The sequence below is a fragment of the Babylonia areolata genome, chromosome 24, assembly GCF_041734735.1.
Source record: "Babylonia areolata isolate BAREFJ2019XMU chromosome 24, ASM4173473v1, whole genome shotgun sequence".
Lineage (NCBI taxonomy): Eukaryota > Metazoa > Mollusca > Gastropoda > Neogastropoda > Buccinidae > Babylonia > Babylonia areolata.
The window spans coordinates 35,193,401-35,212,052 of record NC_134899.1 but is presented as its reverse complement, the minus strand read 5'-3'; the positions used below and the strand labels follow the sequence as shown (position 1 = coordinate 35,212,052).

The window sequence follows — 18,652 nt, the reverse complement described above, 5'->3', positions numbered from 1 at the left end:
AGCGTGCATTGATGTTGATGTTGGTTGTGTGATGGAAAGAAGAAGACGAATAATGTTTGACTGTCTTAAGGCCAGACCAGCTTATTGGGTCAAGTGCAGATTAGGCATGTGCTTCCCCACCCCTCCTTTCTTTCCTTTATTTTTTTAGCCATTTTTAAGCAGATGTAGTGTAACACCTATGGATTGATTCACACAGTTGAAGACCTTGAAAGTGAAACTGAAACTGAAACGTCAACATTTTCCATTGTTCTTCTTGTTGAGAACATAAGAGGGCGAACTCTCTTAACATGTCACTGTCTGAATGTAGGATTTAATTGAAAGTAATCCGCGGATGCTGTGTATATCTTGTGGTGATGTTCTTGTTTGGAGCCTGGGAGGGCGTATTTCAAGGGAGTATATATATATATTTACACACACACACACACACACACACACACACGCACTTGTGTCCCTGTCAGAGTGGATTTTTTCTAAAGAATTTTTCCAGAGGACACATCGTTGTTACTATGGGTTCTCTTTTACTGCGCCAAGTTCATGCCGCTTATTGGACCTTGGTTTTCCATCTCATCCAGATGACTACATGCTCATTTTGATTTTCCAGTCAAACGAGAGAAAGGATGAGATCAGCATTCAAACACGGCCACTGTATCGGCAGATAAGCGACTTGACCATGATGTCACTTTCCCCCCAAACTGTTGCACACTCACACTCACACACACACACACACACACACACACACACACACACTAATTGTTATGTGGGCCCTTGCAGGAAGCCACCCAGATGTGTCTGAACAAGTCGCCCAAGGTGTCATGGGTTCCGGTCAAGGACAACACAGGTAGAGAGAGCAAGGAGGAGAAGGGGACGGCAGAGCAGAACAGGAACAGCTCGACCCTGACACCCAGATCCAACAAGGTGCAGAAGAAAGGGTTTTCCATGCCAAAGGTAAGGGGGAACGGGTATGTAGGAAGGGTTTTCCATGCCCAAGGTAAGGGGGAACGGGTATGTAGAAAGGGTTTTCCATGCCCACGGTAAGGGGGAACGGGTATGTAGGAAGGGTTTTCCATGCCCAAGGTAAGGGGGAACGGGTATGTAGAAAGGGTTTTCCATGCCCACGGTAAGGGGGAACAGGTATGAAGGAAGGGTTTTCCATGCCCAAGGAGGAACGGGTATGTAGAAAGGGTTTTCCATGCCCAAGGTAAGGGGGAACGGTATGTGGGAAGGGTTTTCCATGCCCAAGGTAAGGTGTGTTGGTGTCTGTGTATGTGCATGTGGGGAGTGTGGATGAATTTTGTGTGTGTGTTTGTGTGTGTGTGTGTGTGTGTGTGTGTGTGCTTTGAATGAGAAAAAAAGGAGACAGACAGACATACAGATGAAGAACAGAAAAGCGAGAATGTAATGTATTATCAAATGAAACCTTTTTTTCTTTCTGAAATATCTATGTGTAATTAATACATTTCCCATTGCCTGATAAATGTGTGTTCAAAATAAATCATATAGAGGATTCAGGTCCAGTGTGTGTGTGTGCATGTGTGTGTGTGTGTGTGTGTGTGTGTGTGTGTGTGTCTCTCTCTCTCTCTCTCTCTCTCTCTCTCTCTCTCTCTCTCTCTCTCTCTCTCTATATATATATATATATATATATATGTATGTACGTGGATACATGACATGAGCGCAGACACGGCACAAACTCCTGAGGTAAGACAACAACAACAGTTGCCTTGTCTTTTCAACAGACCCAGGAGATCCATGAGGTTCAGACAGAGGCTGGGAAGGAGCTGAATGCCCTGCTCGGGGAGATGAGGCAGCTCATCCACGGTCAAAGGGAGATGAACCAGCAGCAGCAGCAGCACACCCGCGACTCCCCCAGAGCTGGGACTCAGTCCTCTCCCTTGAAGAGCAAGTCTTCCAGGTGTGGTGTTGGTCGAACAAACGTGTGTGTGTGTGTGTGTGTGTGTGTGTTTAATTTATATAAATGTCTGTGCATGTGTATGTATTTGTGTGTTAAAGTCATTTCAGTGTCTGTGCCTTTTAAGTTGCTTTTTTTTTTTCTTTTCCCATTTACCTTAAGTATGGCATAATGCCTGAAATTGACTAATAGACCCACATACCTTCACACACACGAGGATGTAGAACATCATTCTGCATAATCCATCTTTGACCTTAACCAAGCCAAACGTTCACAAGGTGAAAAACTATTGCAACATTCTGGTTATTTATCCAGTGGGTGGGTTCAGAGCAGACCTTAGTTTATGGTGATTGGGTCTTAACAATGTTTGACTCTGATTTTTTTAATATGTTTTTTAAATGATTGATTTATTGAATGTGATGTTCCTTTTGTAAACTTGACGGTCAAGATCATCAGTGTTGACCTCTGTGTATCAAGTAATATAATGATATATAAACTTTTGAGAAAAGAGAAAGAAATAACAACAAACAAAAAAGGTTTGATTGGTTTTTTTTTTTTTTTTTTTTTTAACTCCCAAAGGTTTGTGATTCCTGACAGATGAAGAAAGCTTTGACCATCTTTGCTTGTTAACTCCCAAAGCTGTGTGGTTCCTGACAGATGACGAAAGCTTTGACCATCTTTGCTTGTTAACTCCCAAAGCTGTGTGGTTCCTGACAGACGACGAAAGCTTTGATCATGGTTGCTTTTTATCTCCCCAAGTTGTGTGATTCCTGACAGACGAAGGTCAAGAAGTAATTCCATGGAGAAGAGTCGGCTGAGTCCACCGTCCATGATGACGGATGGAGACGGGTCACTGGCCATGTCTTTTCCTCCTCGATCTGATGACATCTCTGGATTTTCTGCAGGTAATTTCTTCTTCATTTGCGTTTGTGGGCTGCTGCTACTCCCACATTTGCATATATGTATACATGGGATTTATGTCCATGGCTGTTTTTATCTTCCATATAGGCAGCCATACCCTGTTTTCAGGGCTGCTGCACATGATGGGTACCTTTTTGTTTCAGTGGCTTGCTGAATGCTGACTTGAGGTTTGGGTGTCTTTTATGTGTGCTTATAATCTTTTCCATGCACATAAACATGGAGAGGGCTCACACACTATCAGAACTGCTCATCTGTTGACATGGGATGTCCCCCCCCCCCCACCACCCGCAAAGTCTTCACCCTAAAACTCACCAGGTGCAATGACCTGGATTCAAACCCAGGACCCTCAGTTTGAAAGTCAGATGCTGCAACCACTTGACCGCTGCACCATTCTCTGCAAGTAAATGGGAAGCAGCTTTTTTTATGTTATTGTTTACTTGTCTGTTGGTGATTTTAGTTTTCGGATGAGATGATAAATCGAGGTCCCATGTGCACCATGCACTTAGCAGACGTAAAAGAACCCACGGGCAACAAAAGGGTTGTTCTGGCAAAATTTTGTAGAAAAATATACTTTGATAGAAAAAACAAATAAAACTGCACGCAGGAAAAAGTACAAAAAACATGGGGTGGAGCTGTAGTGTAGCGACACGCTCTCCCTGGGGAGAGCAGCCCGAATTTCACACAGAGAAATCTGTTGTGATGAAAAGAAATACAAATACAAATACAAAAGCAGCTATCATTATTTAAGGAAAAGAAAGTGATCTATTGCATACTGGCTTAGGAAGAAAGAAACCAGTGATCACCAAGTGATCAGGGTTGGAGGCCTGGTTTCAGCATGGTGTTGTTACCTTGGGGGAAAAGGCACTTTTCTCCAGTCTTCATTACTACACCCAATGGTTACCTGACTCTAGGTTGGGGAGGGTTAGAAAAAAAAAAAAAAAAAAAAAAAAAAAAATCGAAGGAGGGGATTGGGACATTTAACCACCCCTTCTTTTAACATGGATATCTTTGTCAGTCCATCTCATACCAACACATTTCCCCTAACTCTGGCCAGCAGGAAGCAGGTCCACCCCCCCATCGCCCGGCCGTGCAGGTATGAGGGGTCTGTGGCCATTGGACGGCACCACTCAGGGGTCCAGCTGTCTGACCAATGGCAGCCAGTCTGACATCACGGAACTCACCGCCACGTCTTTTGGCTCCTGTCTCACAGGCAACGGTGAGTTTTGGGAGGGTATGGGGGGTGAATTTTTTAGTTTTTTGTTTTGGTTGGGGTGGTTAGTTGTAAAGATAGTTTAAGAAGATGGTAAGTAAAGAAATATGGAATGTTTTTATTTCAGATTTGTAAGCAAATTTTCCATGTTTCATATGTTTCTTATTTCATGTTCGTTAATTAAGTGAAATCTTTTATTAATGGTTGATGAAAAGTAAGTGTTTTTTGTTGTGTTTTTTCTCAGCCAGTTCATTTTTAAATCTTATTTTATTTAAAACCTTATATTTGATAGTGGGGCAGGCTATGTTTTCACAGGCCTGGGTGAATGCTTTTGATTTAGCAGTGGAGTAAAGCGGTATAGTGGGGAGTTTTGTTTTGTCACTGTCCCAGAGGGAAAATGGACCTGTCTTCCTCTCTTTTCTCCCTTCTCCTCTCTTTCTCTTTTCCTTCCTCCTCTCTTTTCCTTGCTTTTTCATAAGTGTCAGATTGCTAGAAACATTAAGACACTCATATTATTTGATAGATAAGTGCATGAGTTTTTTTGTTTATTTGTTTGTTTCTAAAATATTTGGTGCTGGGGGAGCATTTTTCACACAAAAACTTGGCAGTAAAAGAGTTAAACAACATTCATATCCATATTTGTGATTTTAATCTGTTACTTGTTTCCCTGTATACTTTGTGTGTTTATGCGTATGGGTGTGCATGTGTGTGTGTGTGTGTGTGTGTGTGTGTGTTCAGGAGGAACAGCAATCACAGTGGTGCCAGACACCCAGGAGCTGTGTCGACGGCTGGAAGAAAAGATCTCCAACCTCACTCGCATGGGCAGCAACCTTCAACATGAGAACCAAGGTCTCTGTTTGTTCTGTTTGGAAGAAGTTCTTTCCCTTGGTTCGCTGTGCCTGTATCCATCTTGTTTCCCAAGCACATGAAATTTGCAGTGTTGTGATATTTTTGAATTGGTAGGGTCTTTAACCAGTGAAAGTTACAGAGAGAAAATAAAGGCACAAATTCCATTTAAAAAATGATTGATTGATTGATTAACTGATTGATCATTTAATAACACAATTATCATTGAACCAATGACAGTTATCACAAAAAAATTGTGTGGTATTTATTTATTTACATATGAATGAATGAATGAAAAGTTACAGAGAAAAAAATGCATTAAAAAAAAAAAAAAAAAAAAAAAAAAAAAAATATATATATATATATATATATATATATATATATATATATATTTCTTTATCATTTATTGACTTGCATGTAAACAAAGAATTTTTGCCGTCACCTGCTCTTGACCGTCCCTCTCTCCTGCACAGTATAACATATATCTCACATCCAGTTTTCAGCAGAATTGATACATGATTGGTCATAGTGAGATTAAATTTGGCACTTATGGAGAGTCAATATCAGGGTTAGGAGTTCAAGGTCACAACATGCCATAAGGGGAAAAACAAAAGCAGATGTGATATAGAGCTTTCGTTTTCATCCCATTTTAAATCAAACCTGGTATTGTGATTGTTTAAGGCCAGAACAGAAACTCTCAACAACAACAAAAAAGAATTAAAAAGGGGTGAAAGTTTAAAGATCAAGTTTAGTGACAACAATGTTCAGTTGATATTGTCATCTTTTATGCAGTTACTTTTTTTTTCTTTTTTCTTTTTTTTTTGTGTTATTGATTTAACTATTCCCTTTCATTTTACATTCCAGATTTCCAGAATAATGGAGTTTGTTGAATCAGATGTGCATCACACATGAGCCTTGATTTTAGAATTCTTAACTTTGAACTTCTTTATTAACTGGGGTTTGTTTGAATAGACGCATATCACACATGAGCCTTGGTTTTAAAATTCTCAGTTTTAAACTTCTGTTAATACTGGGGTTCGTTTAAACAGACGCACATCACACATGTGTCTCGATTTCAAAGGAAGGAGCATGACCTGTGCTTTCAGAAATGGCGCAGCTGATCTCGGCCCAAGGACAGAAGCTGGAAGTGGTGAGGAAGAACGAGCGACACCTGTCCAGCAACCGCAGGTGACAGCATCACGGCACCTGTGGAGGAGAAGGAGGAGGAGGAGGAGAGTAGCGAAGAGTTCCTGCCGGAGACTGCAAGGAGATAGAGGATTTCTCAGACTCTCTGCACTGTGGAGACGCTGTGTTTGTTGGGGTGGGCAAGGAAGGAATGACGACAAGTATACACAGGAAAGAAAATCCATCCTGAGAAATACAAAATCTCTCTTAAAAGATTTTAAAAGTTTTATTTTGATGTAGCTGATTGATTAAAAAAAAAAAATCCTTCAAAAGTATAGTAGAAAAAAACAACAACCCTGCCTACTGTGGTCTTCCTAATGAATACTGTGGATGATGCAAATGCTAGAATTTGTTTTACATATTCTTGGATGGTTTAGAATTGACGGACTAGTAGGTTAAGTTAGATGGCAAGGAAAAAAGAGTAAAAGGAAAATATGGTGAAAGCTTGTGCTGCTGTGGTATCTTAGAATGACAAAAAAAAAAAAGAAGAAGAAGAAGAAAGAAATGAAAATGCTGGATTTTGTGACAGCTGTTAGTGTCATTGCCCTTGTTGTGTAGGAGAAAGGAAGGAGTTGTTAGATATATTCCGTCCACATTTATTATACAGGACAAATAATGCAAGTGAATGTGTGTGTGTGTGTGAGAGAGAGTGTATGTTTGTGTGTGTGTGTTGTTGTTGTTGTTACAAATCACATAATCTCTTGGGCATTTGCTCTTATCATAAGGATACCATGTGAAGAATAACCAAAACTTTTTTTTTTTTTTTTTTTTTGATAATCATTTTCATATCATCAGGAGACAACTGATAGGTTTGGGTTTACAAAATGAAATCATCATCACTTTTATGGTACATTTTTCTTCTTTTTTTGTTTGTGTTTTTTTGTGTTTATGGTTGTGTCAGCCGTTATGAGCTATTCATCACTCATGATTTACATATATTTCTTCAGACAAGACTTGGGATTTTCTTTCTTGTTTTAGACAGGAAGTGTGTGTGTGTGTGTGTGTGTGTGTGTGTGAGAGAGAGTGTGAGATAGAGAGAGATTGTTTTCATGTATTTTTAACTTTCCCAACAAACCCAGTAACTGTGTCCCAACTTAGGTTGTGGTTCCTGCATTCCATTGTTTAGAGGTAGAATCGCCCAGACATCCATTGCAAATTCCCTTTTCTTTTCAGTCCTTTCTTATCAATTGCTGGTTTTCTCTGGCCATGATCAAGGTATGCCAGAAAACATTTCAATGTAATCGTCTTTCTCACTGTCTCTCTTTCTATCTCTCTGTGTCTGTTAGTTGGCGTCTCTCTTCTCTCTCACAATCTGATATTTTCTCTCTGTCATCCCCCCCCCCACCCTCCCTCCTGTTCCCCTCACATCCCTAAGCATGCTCTTTCCTTCACCCCCACCCCTCCCGCCCCCAACCTGCTCCACACAAATCTGCATAGGCATGTGCATCAGTTGCTTTGATCAAGTTAAGAATCTTTATTTCCTTTTCACCAGAAATCTTGACATAAACAGAACTCGGTCTTCTTCTGTGTCTGTGTCTGTCTGCCTGTCTGTTGTCAGTCTATATCTCTCTCATTGTTTCTGTCTCAGTCTCCATCTGTCTGTCTGCCTGTCTGCCTCTTGCTCAGTCTCTGTCTGTCTGTCTGTCCGTCTGTCTGTCTGTCTGTCTGTCTGTCTCCCTGCCTCTCTCTCACTGCCTATTCATTTAACCATTCAGACTTCTCTCACTTATGCTCATTTGTTATCCTCGGTCATAAAGAATGTGTCTTGTCTCTCTAACCTGTCTCAGTTTTGCTTTGTTTGCCTCTGTCTGACTGTTTCTCTCTTTCTATCTATTTGTCTCTGTATCTGTCTGTCTTTCTCTTTCTCTCCTCCCCCCCACCCCGCACACACACCCCAACACACACTTTCTCTCTCTCACCCCTACACACCTACACACTCTCTGTCTTTGTCTCTCTCCCTCCCCTTCCCCTCCCACCTCTACACATGCTTTCTCACCCCCACCCCCATGCACTCTTTGCCTCCCATTCCCACACATTCTCTGTCTCTGTCTTTCTGTCTCTGTCTCCCCCCCCCCCTCCCCAGCCCCTGACCTCTACACACGCTCTGTCTCCCCCACCCCTACGCACTCCTTGTCTCCCACACCCACACACTCTCTGTCTCTCCCCCTCCCCCCCCCACCTCTACACACTCTCTCCCCCACCCCTACTCACTCTTTGTCTCCCACTCCCACACACTCCCTGTCTCTCCCCCCCCCCCTCCCGACCCCCACCTCTACACACACTCTCTCTCTCACACCCCTACACACTCTTTGTCTCCCACTCCCACACACTCCCTGTCTCTCCCCCTTCCCCCCCCACCCCCACCCACCTTTACACACTCTCTCTCCCCCACCCCTACACACTCTTTGTCTCCCACTCCCACACACTCTCTGTCTCTCCCCCTTCCCCCCCCATCCCACCTCTACACACACTCTCTCTCCCCCACCCCTACTCACTCTTTGTCTCCCACTCCCACACACTCTCTGTCTCTCTGTCTCTTTCTCCCCTCCCCCCAGTCCCCTGACCTCTACACGCGCTCTCTCTCCCCCACCCCTACACACTCTTTGTCTCCCATTCTCACACACTCTCTTTCTTTCCACCCCGACCCCCACCCCCACACCTCTACACACACACACTCTTTCTTTCCCACCCCCTACGCACTCTTTTGTCTCCCACTCCCACACACTCTCTGTCTCTCTGTCAATGTCCTCATGCACTGAGTGACCGCACAGATGCCATCAGCAAGGGACTGCTGTTTATTTTGCGTTTCCAGAAACCTTGACATCTGTGTTGGACTCATTGCTTTGCAAGGGAACAGAGACCAGAGACCATTAATTCTTGGTATTGCGCAATTGCTGACATGTATACACATCTGCTGTGTAACCCTGCTGCTTTGGACAGTGTCATTTTTTGTTTTGTATTTTTGTTGTTCTTCTAGTTGTTTTTTTTTTTTTGTTTGTTTTTTTTAAATTTTTTTTTTGTTGTTTTTTTTTTTTTTTTAACTCAGTTCTGTTAGAGAAATGAGTCTATGTAATAACCCAGTGTTTTGTGTGTGTGTGTGTGTGTGTGTGTGTGTGTGTGTGTCCATGGTAAACTTGAACATATTAATTTTCTCTGGGAATACTTTGTCAGTTGACACCAAATTTGGCTTGAAATAACAAAATAAATATTTAAGTTTTTTTCCACATTAAAAAAAAAAAAAAAAATTGTAATGACATTGCACTTCTGGGAAGGGCACAACAAAAAAGTTAATGTTACAATTTTGTTTCTTATTCATAAGACTTACACTTTTTGTTTTTCAAATACTGATACACTGATTAATGATAACAGTCACTATGCACACAACTCCTATGCACTCTTCGTCTCCCACTCCCACACACACTCTGTGTCTGTCTCCCCTCCCCCCAGCCCCCGACCTCTACACACACACACTCTCTCTTTCCCACCCCTACGCACTCTTTGTCTCCCACTCCCACATGCACTCTTCCTCCCCCTCCCAACCCCCTGCCAACCCCCCACCCCCCCACCCCTACACACGCTTTCTCACGTGTATAATCTGTGTGTGTGTGTGTGTGAAATATAACCTTCTTCTGCTCAGTATGGAAGTCAGGCACAAATGCAACAATGTTTTTGTTTTTTTTGGTTTTGTTTTTGTTTTGTTTTTTCCAAAGTATTTGACTGCTGAAATGAGCCCTGTTTGGTATGTATTTTGAAGTGCAATTAGTGCACTTTTGTCTATTTTTAGGTGATGTAACAGGATTTACTGAACAGAATTAATGCAGCCCAAAAGGGCAGCAGTCCAGATAAAGAACGGTCACTGATGTACTGAACTGTAAGTTCAGGTTTTTATGTCGGTGAAAGCCCTTCACTGATGAGTGTAATACTCGTAAGGGGTTTAAAGCGGTGAATATATTCTGGTGTTGCACTTTCCTTGGAAATATGTTGCTCATCCCTTCATTTGGATTTTATCATTGTTTATTTTTTTTCTGTTAGTTACAAAGAAAAACAACTCCAAACAAACAAAGCCAACAACCTGACTTATGGGCGAGGGAGAATGGATCCTTTTAGAATTTGAACACGTCATTGGGAGGGGGGGGGGGGGACTTTTTGTTAAGCTTAAATAGCTATTTTGAAACTGTTTTGTGGTGTTTGAAAGAGTTTTTGTTTAGGGGGGGGGGGGGGGGGGGTGTTCTGCTTGTATAATTCTTTACAGTCTTGACAAATACAGCGAAAGTTCTGTCATGAAGACTGATATGGCTTTTAACATTTCCAGTATGCATGTCAGTGTATACCTGCACACACATGTACGCACGACCAGATACACACTGACACACACACACAGAGACATCCACACACACTCACAAACACACTCACACACACAAGTTCATGCGTGCACAAACACACACACACATTAACACACACATGAACATACAGGTTCATGCGAGCACACACGCGCACACACACACACACACACACGCACGCACACACATTAAAATGTTCAAACACACTCAAAATACACGCACATATATGATTGTATATAAAAATACATTATCTGTATGTAAACCATTAAAATGTATGGGTGTGAATTTATACCTGTATCCAATTTATTTTGTGGTCTGTGATAATTCCATTATTGCGCTCTTATACATGATTTGTGATTATCTTCTTTTTTTTTCTTTCTTTTTTTTTTTTTTAATGAATAATAATACAGGGTTATGTATGAGATGCACACACACTTGCATACAAGAGGATTTTTTCAAAAGGATCTTCACTATTTTTTTTGGTTATTTTTGGAATATTGTAAGAAACGTTTTGGGGTAAACAGTTTAATCATGTTTCAGATAAAATGTGTGTGAGTGTGTATGTGTGAAAAAAAAAATGCGTTAGAAGTCAGAAGATGCTTGTAGAAAGTGCATGAATGCCTTCATCTTCTTTAACCCCTGCTCCACCATTACCACCTTTTCTTGTTTCCATTTACAGGACATATATTTCAGCTTTAGCTTTTATCTCTAGTACAGTATTTGTATTGAATATGTCCATTAACAGAAGACAGTTAATCAATGCATGTGTGTGTTACAGTTCAGTACGTAGTACTAAGAATGGTATTGATTGTGTGTGTGTGTGTGTGTGTGTGCGCGCGCGTGTGTGTTCATTTTCATTACTCAAACCAAGATGAAGTGTTATTGTCAATGTCTTTTTCTGACATGAACTGCTGATGGATTATTTATTATATTTTGAGGAACAGGAGGAAGAGAGGGCTGAGAGATATTCTGCTTCCCATCTCTGTCCCTCTGTTATTCATTTTGTTGCTGCTGTTGGTGAATCTGCTGACCTTTTTTTTTTCTTTATAAAGCATTATTACTGCTTTTAACCAAGATCTGCTTTGTATCCTCTGATGTTTGTTTTTAGTTTGTTTCTTTTTCATACTGATATGTTAACCATTGCCGTGCACCACACTTCATATGCCAAAGTATGTTTCTTGCATCAAAAATTACCCCTTTTTCTCAGCAGCCAAATCAGTGAGTAGTAAGCAGTTCTTTGTATTGTCAGGGATAAAGATGTCCACAATTTACACAGAGATGGTATCCCTGTCCTGTCCTGCATAGGTCAGAATGGATCTGTCCATTCATGCATGAAAGGGGTCTTTTCCAATTTGCAAAAGTATACTTTTTTTCTTTTCTTTCTTTTTTTTTTTTTTTTTTTTTAACAGATAACCTACCAACAGACCTTGTGTATGTTTTTAAAGACAACATGTTACAAGTTATTCCATATATATATATATATATATATATATATATATATATATATACCATTTGGAACTTGGCGATATCCCAAAACCAGGCAAGGGGCTGTGTTTTTGCAAACCTTGTTGATTCACATGTTTATGAAGATAATCAGTCACAAGTCATACCGCACACTTTCCATCCAGAACGTGCTGGACTTTCAATCTCATATTTTGATGCTCTGAAAAATTTTCAATCTCATAATTGTTATTTTGAAAAAAGGGCAAGTAGGTTGTTTTTGCAAACCTTGTTGATTGTACATGTTTATGAAGAGAATAATTCACAAGTCATTCCATACATTGTGCATATAGAACTTCATGATTTCCGGGACTCAAGATAGTTGTACCTGAAGAAAAATAAACTCTTAAAGACATTAGTGGCTATTTCACGACCCAAGATACGTTGTGGGAGTTGAAAAGAAAAAAAAAAGACCCCCCCGAAAAAAAAGAAAAAGAAAAAAGAAAGAACAAAGTTTTGAATCTGTTGTTATTGTATCATATGAGACATGATGGGAAAAAGGTATAATTTGTGTTTAATTTCTAACAAAAATTTGTATTTAATTTCGATGCATGTACCATTTCGTTTTTTTTTTTGTTTTGTTTTTTTTATCATAATCATGTAAAGAAATGGTCTTTTTCTATTTCACATTCAGTGTTCAGGGAATGAAGACAAGACCTTGTTTAGTGTCTTTTTTTCTTTTCTTTTTTTTTGCTGTTATATTCATAAATGTTATGAATAACAAAACAGAAATGTATCAGACCAAAAAATAAAGATTTAATATCACTTGGAGAAATTGTTCAGTGTGTCGGTGCAAGACAATGTAATGTCTTTAACTCTCTCTCTCTCTCTCTCTGTGGGTCTGTGCAAACACTTGCTGCTAGTGTGGATTAGCGGTTTTCAAGTAGAGAATTGGGAAGTCAGGAACTTTCTCGACACGCACAAGACAAGGAATTGATGGTAAACAACCAGCATCACAAACTAGGGGGATTCACAGGATGGAGTAAGACATGAGGTTAAAAAACAACAACTACAAGAACAGAACACACACACACACACACACAGAGTGAATAATAGACCATTCTCTCTCTCTCTCTCTCTCTCTCTCTCTCTCTCTCTCTTCTCTCTCACACACACACACACACACACCACTCGAAAAATCAACCCAGACCTGTCATTAATTGTTTTGTAACAGACAAAAAAAAAAAAAAAGTGTTTTGTTTTGCTGGCTATCCATCTTCATTTGATACTGAAAAAAAAAGACCAGACTTGCGTGAAAGGGGTGTGGTGGAGGAGATCGAGGTGGGGATGGAGTTGGCAGTGAGTGTGACGTTCCCCAGCGAGTTGTCCTGTAAGATAAACACGTACGGTTTCGGTTTCAATTTCTCAAGTAAGGAACACTACGTCTGGACATATCTATACCAGACTATACACGCTACACCGCATCTGCCAGACAGATGCCTGGCCAGCAGCAAAACCCAACTCGCTTAGGCAGGCCTTGAGTACATGCATATATATATATATATATATATATATATATATATATATATATATATATATATATTGTTGTACCTATCAGATTTGATTTCTCCAATAAAAAAATTGCCAGAGGACAACACTCTCGTTGCCATGGGTTCTTTTCCAGTGCGCCAAGTGCGTGCTGCGCACGGGACCTCGATTTATCGTCTCATCCAAATGACTAGACGCTCAGTTCGATTTTCCAGTCAAACTTAGGAGAAAGGGTGAGAGCGGGATTCGAACCCAGAACCCCACAGACTCTCTGTATTGGCAGATGATCGTTTTAACCATTCTGCCACCTTCCTCCGGCCGAAATAGCTCAGTTCACAAGGGAAGATCACTGCGTCTGGACAAATCTGTCTATTATTTAGATACACTCTACAACACGTCTGGTTGGTAGATGCCTGACCAGCAGCATAATCCAATTCGCCAGTCAGGCGGTGAGTTCAGTTCAGTTCAGTATCTCAAGGAGGCGTCACTGCGTTCGGAACAATCTTTATACGCTCCACCACACCTGCCAGACAGATACCTCACCAGCAGTACGTGTAACCCAACGCGCAAGTGTTAGTGCATGCCTTGCCGAGCGCATGCATATAATGTCTGTGCACCTATCACAGTGAATTTCTTCGACAGAATTTTGCCAGAGGACAGCGCATGTTGCAGTGGGTTCTGTTTTCAATGCGCAACGAGCGTGCTTGCACACGGGACTTTGGTTTATCGTCTCATCCGAATGACTAGGCGCTCAGATTGATTTTCCTGTCAAACTTGGGAGAAAGGGCGAGACCAGGATTGGAACACAGTCTCTCATGGAGAAAAAACAAACAAACAGACAAACAAACAAACAAAAAAGTGGCAGATAATATCTGCCATTCAAAAAAATATTTTCGCTATGTGTTGAGATTGTAGTCAGGGTTCAGTTCCAATGAGGTATCAAAACATGGGGACTGATTAATGTATGCTAAACCACATTTGCTGTGAAGAAGGAGAGGTTGCATAAATACAACGCGTTGGACAGACCTATGGGAGCCTACTCCCAGGGATAAAAACAAAAACATAGAAACAAACAAGCAAACGATAACAGCAACAAACAAACAAACAAAAAACGCTTCCAAAAAAGCTTCCCAAGCGGGGAATCGAACCCTGAACGTTGCGGAGAGAGATAACGAGATATGCTGATCACTCGACCACTTGGGACTCTTAAATACGCCCCCTTTTCATTACGAAAAAGGCCAGGCTCGCGTGGCTCTGACAAACGACAGTGTTTCATACTGCCTTAGACTTTAGTATTCCCAGTGTCTATGACTCTGCGAAGAGCTCGTTAGGCCTGTTGAGACCAAACACTACAGTCAAATAAAGACTTCTTTTTTTTTCTCTCCGACTACACCTCTCTTTTTTTTTGTCCACTAGGTGTATCATCTTGCCCTGTGGGTTGGGCACTGATAGAATAGACCCACTGCCCTGCCATGCATGTCATAAGAGGCGACTAAGGCAGGACCACCTCGCCCGGAGGATAAAGGGGTTTGCGTTGGGCTAACTTCCCTGCCTGTAAAAAAGACCAGTTACAGAAGCATCGACGACAAAGAACCAAAACATTCACCTGGGCAAGGAAGGGTCTCCGTCCCGGAGACTTATGACGCAGTGCAGTGAAAGCCGAAAGGAAGCTGCAAGGCTGACTCCCCTTCTGACACCCAGGACAACAACGCAAGTAGCCACATGAAACATCAGGGCGATGTATGAAGCAGGAAGAACCATCCAAGTAGCGAGAGAGATGAAAATCTACAAGATCGGAGTGCTAGGATTGAGTGAGACAAGGTGGCTACAGTCAGGACAGATGAGACTTTCATCTGGAGAGCAACTGCTGTATTCAGGACACACAGAGGATGGAGCCCCCCACACTGAGGGTGTGGCCCTGATGCTGGCACCGGAGGCACAGGGAGCCCTCATCGGCTGGGAACCTGTCAACTCCCGCATCATCACAGCCAAGTTTACCACCAAGAAAAATGACATCAGGCTGAACATCATCCAGTGTTATGCTCCCACCAATGATGCAGAAGGAGAGAAGAAAGATGACTTCTACCAACAACTACAGACAGTGATAGACAGAAGAGGAGCCAAAGACATAACCATACTGATGGGAGATTTCAACGCCAAGATCGAAAGGGACAACACCGGCTACGAGGACACCATGGGGACACACGGACTGGGACAGATGAATGAGAATGGTGAGCGCTTTGCAGACCTGTGCGCCCTGAACCAGCTGGTGATAGGAGGAAGTATCTTCCCACACAAGCGCATCCACAAGGCCACATGGAGATCCCCGAACCATGTCACGGAGAACCAGATCGACCACATCTGCATTAGTTCAGGAGATCATGGCAGGATGTACGAGTGATGAGAGGAGCCGATGTATCATCAGACCACCACCTTCTTACGACGACAGTGAGACTTCGCCTCAAGAGATTCACCAACGCCAACAACACACGGACAAGGTACAATGTTGGATTGCTCAGAAACAAGGACACACAAGCAGCATTCCAGATCAGCCTTTCCAACAGGTTCCAGCCACTACAAGAGCCGATAGAAGACGGTGAGATGGACATCGAGACACAGTGGGAACACAGCAAGAAGCTCTGGCACGACACATGTGAAGAGGTCCTTGGCAAGAAGAAAACTCAGCACAAGGAATAGATTTCTGCCAACACCATCTCCAAGCTGGAAACAAGGAAAGAGAAGAAAACTTTGCTGAACACGAGCAGAACAAGAGCAACTACGGCAAAGGCACAGGAAGAGTACAGCAGCGGACAGAGATGTAAAGAGGAGCATCAAGAAGGACAAGAGGGAAATACATCGACGACCTGGCCAGTCAAGCAGAGGCAGCAGCCTGACAGGGGAACCTGAAGGACCTGTACCGGGTGACCAAGAAGCTGACGGGCAAGTTCCAGCAGACAGACAACCCAGTGAAGGATAAGAACTGGAACCCACTGACAACAACCGAGGAACAGCTGAAACGATGGGCAGAACACTTCAGGGAGCTGCTGAACCGCCCAGCCCCTGACGCACCACTAGACATTCCACCCGCAGAGACAGAACTGCCCATCAACTGCGACAAACCCTCAGAGGTAGAGATCAAGAAGGCCATCATGACTCTGAGAAATGGGAAGGCTGCAGGGCCGGACGAGATACCAGCAGAAGCCATCAAAGCAGACATGGAAACAGCTGTCAACATGCTATACAGCCTCTTCAGCAAGGAGGAGGTACCAGCCCAGTGGAAAGAAGGATTCATCATCAAGCTGCCAAAGAAAGGAGACCTCAGGGACTGCAGCAAATACCGAGGGATCATGCTCCTGTCAACGCCAGGCAAGGTTCTCAACAGGGTTCTACTGGAAAGGATGAAAGAGGCCGTCGACCCCAAGCTCCGAGACCAGCAGGCAGGCTTCCGGCGGAACAAATCCTGTGCCGACCAGATCGCCAATCTGCGCATCATCGTGGAGCAGTCGCTGGAGTGGAACTCCCCCCTCTACATCAACTTCTTAGATTATGAGAAGGCCTTCGACAGTGTGGACAGAGAGACGCTGTGGAAGCTGCTGAGGCACTACGGAGTCCCAGAGAAGATCATCTCCCTCATCCGGTGCACCTACCAGGACATAAGCTGCAGGATTGCCCACGCAGGCCAGCTGTTCGACAGTTTCGAGGTGAAGACCGGAGTTCGTCAGGGGTGCCTGCTGTCACCGTTTCTCTTCCTCCTGGTCATCGACTGGATCATGAAGACCACTACAACAGGCAGGAACAACGGTATACAGTGGACACTCTGGACACAGCTGGACGATCTCGACTTTGCTGACGACTTGGCGCTCCTGTCACACAACCACAGCCAGATGCAGGACAAGACCACTCGCCTGGAGACCACGTCAGCCAGGACAGGGCTCAAGATCAACAAGAAGAAGACCGAGCTGATGAAGATCAACACCACTGCCAACACACCAGTCACAGTCGGTGGAGAGCCCATCAGGGAGGTGGAGTCTTTCGTCTACTTGGGAAGCGTGGTAGACCGACAGGGAGGCACGGACCGAGACGTCACAGCCAGAATCGGCAAGACAAGAACAGCTTTCATCATGCTCAAGAACATCTGGGCATCTGGAGCAATCAGTATGAAAACCAAACTCCGCATCTTCAACTCCAATGTAAAGTCAATTCTGCTCTACGGATGCGAGACATGGCGGACAACACAGACGATGCAGCAGAAGATTCAACACCTGTCTGAGGCGCATCTATAAGATCCGATGGCAGGAGAAGATCCGAAACGAAGATCTGTGGGAGCGAGCGGGACAGGAACCAGTGGCCAAGCAGATACTGCGTAGGAAGTGGGGCTGGATCGGACACACCCTCAGGAAGCCAGTGTCCAGCATCACACGCCAGGCCCTGACCTGGAACCCGCAGGGAAAGAGGAAGAGAGGCCGGCCTCGCAACAGCTGGAGGCGAGATACCGAGGCAGAGCTGAAGCAGCAAGGGACCAACTGGACTGGAATGGCCAGAACAGCCCAGAACAGAGTGCGATAGCAAGGGGTCGTCGATGGCCTATGCTCCACCAGGAGTGTTCTTTGATTTATGTGAATACCCGTTGCTATGGAAACAAATCAAAATGGCCGCCAAACAATGTATCAAAGAAATCGTGTTTGTGGTCCATGTAGTGCATGCAGGCACTTTTTTGTTATGTGGACTTGGTACACAATGACATTATCTTCATATTCACGTGAGATTGTGTTGATTCTTCAATTATTGTACTTTTTATGATTTCTTTTTTTTAATTTTGGGTATTGCGAAATCCTCTAAATTTACAATGGGTAAAAAGATTGGAACTGCTATGAATTAAAACCCAGAGAATATTTTCATACAATTCTCGTGACAAAACTTCAATAACACGTCATAAAACAATCATGCAAAAGTCTCATGGTTGTAGGTTCACTCATCATTGAGCAAGTCCAAGGTGCGTTGTCAAGGCCAGAAACTTGACGACTTGCGTCGAAATTGAACAAAAAATTATAAATAAACACTTTCGTGATTCAGCAAGCAATCTTTATTAGCAATTTTTCCATTGTTAAAGACATCTTTACAGCGGAAAAAAAAACTTATGTGCATGATAAAAGAGATATTCAAGAATCAATTAATTAACTGCATGCTGCTGGCTTCTTGCTGTCAGCCGTGTTTGGTGTGTCTTTCTAATGCCCCCTTCCCTTACCCCTCGGCATG

General features: G+C 42.9%; 1 protein-coding gene across 3 annotated transcripts in view; it reads left to right on the top strand.

The window, feature by feature from the left end:
• Positions 1-6,740, top strand: part of LOC143298797 (uncharacterized) — a 38,840-nt gene extending 32,100 nt beyond the window's left edge. For 2 of the 3 annotated variants that reach the window (XM_076611765.1, XM_076611763.1), the window contains 6 exons: positions 772-945; positions 1,734-1,909; positions 2,684-2,811; positions 3,882-4,043; positions 4,776-4,886; positions 5,990-6,740. In XM_076611765.1, the coding sequence (XP_076467880.1) occupies positions 772-945; positions 1,734-1,909; positions 2,684-2,811; positions 3,882-4,043; positions 4,776-4,886; positions 5,990-6,075 (837 nt within the window). In that variant the 3' untranslated portion in view covers positions 6,076-6,740. The remainder of the gene's footprint in view (positions 1-771; positions 946-1,733; positions 1,910-2,683; positions 2,812-3,881; positions 4,044-4,775; positions 4,887-5,989) is intronic. The other variant, XM_076611764.1, reaches the window with a different exon arrangement.
• The last annotated feature ends 11,912 nt before the right edge of the window (positions 6,741-18,652 follow it).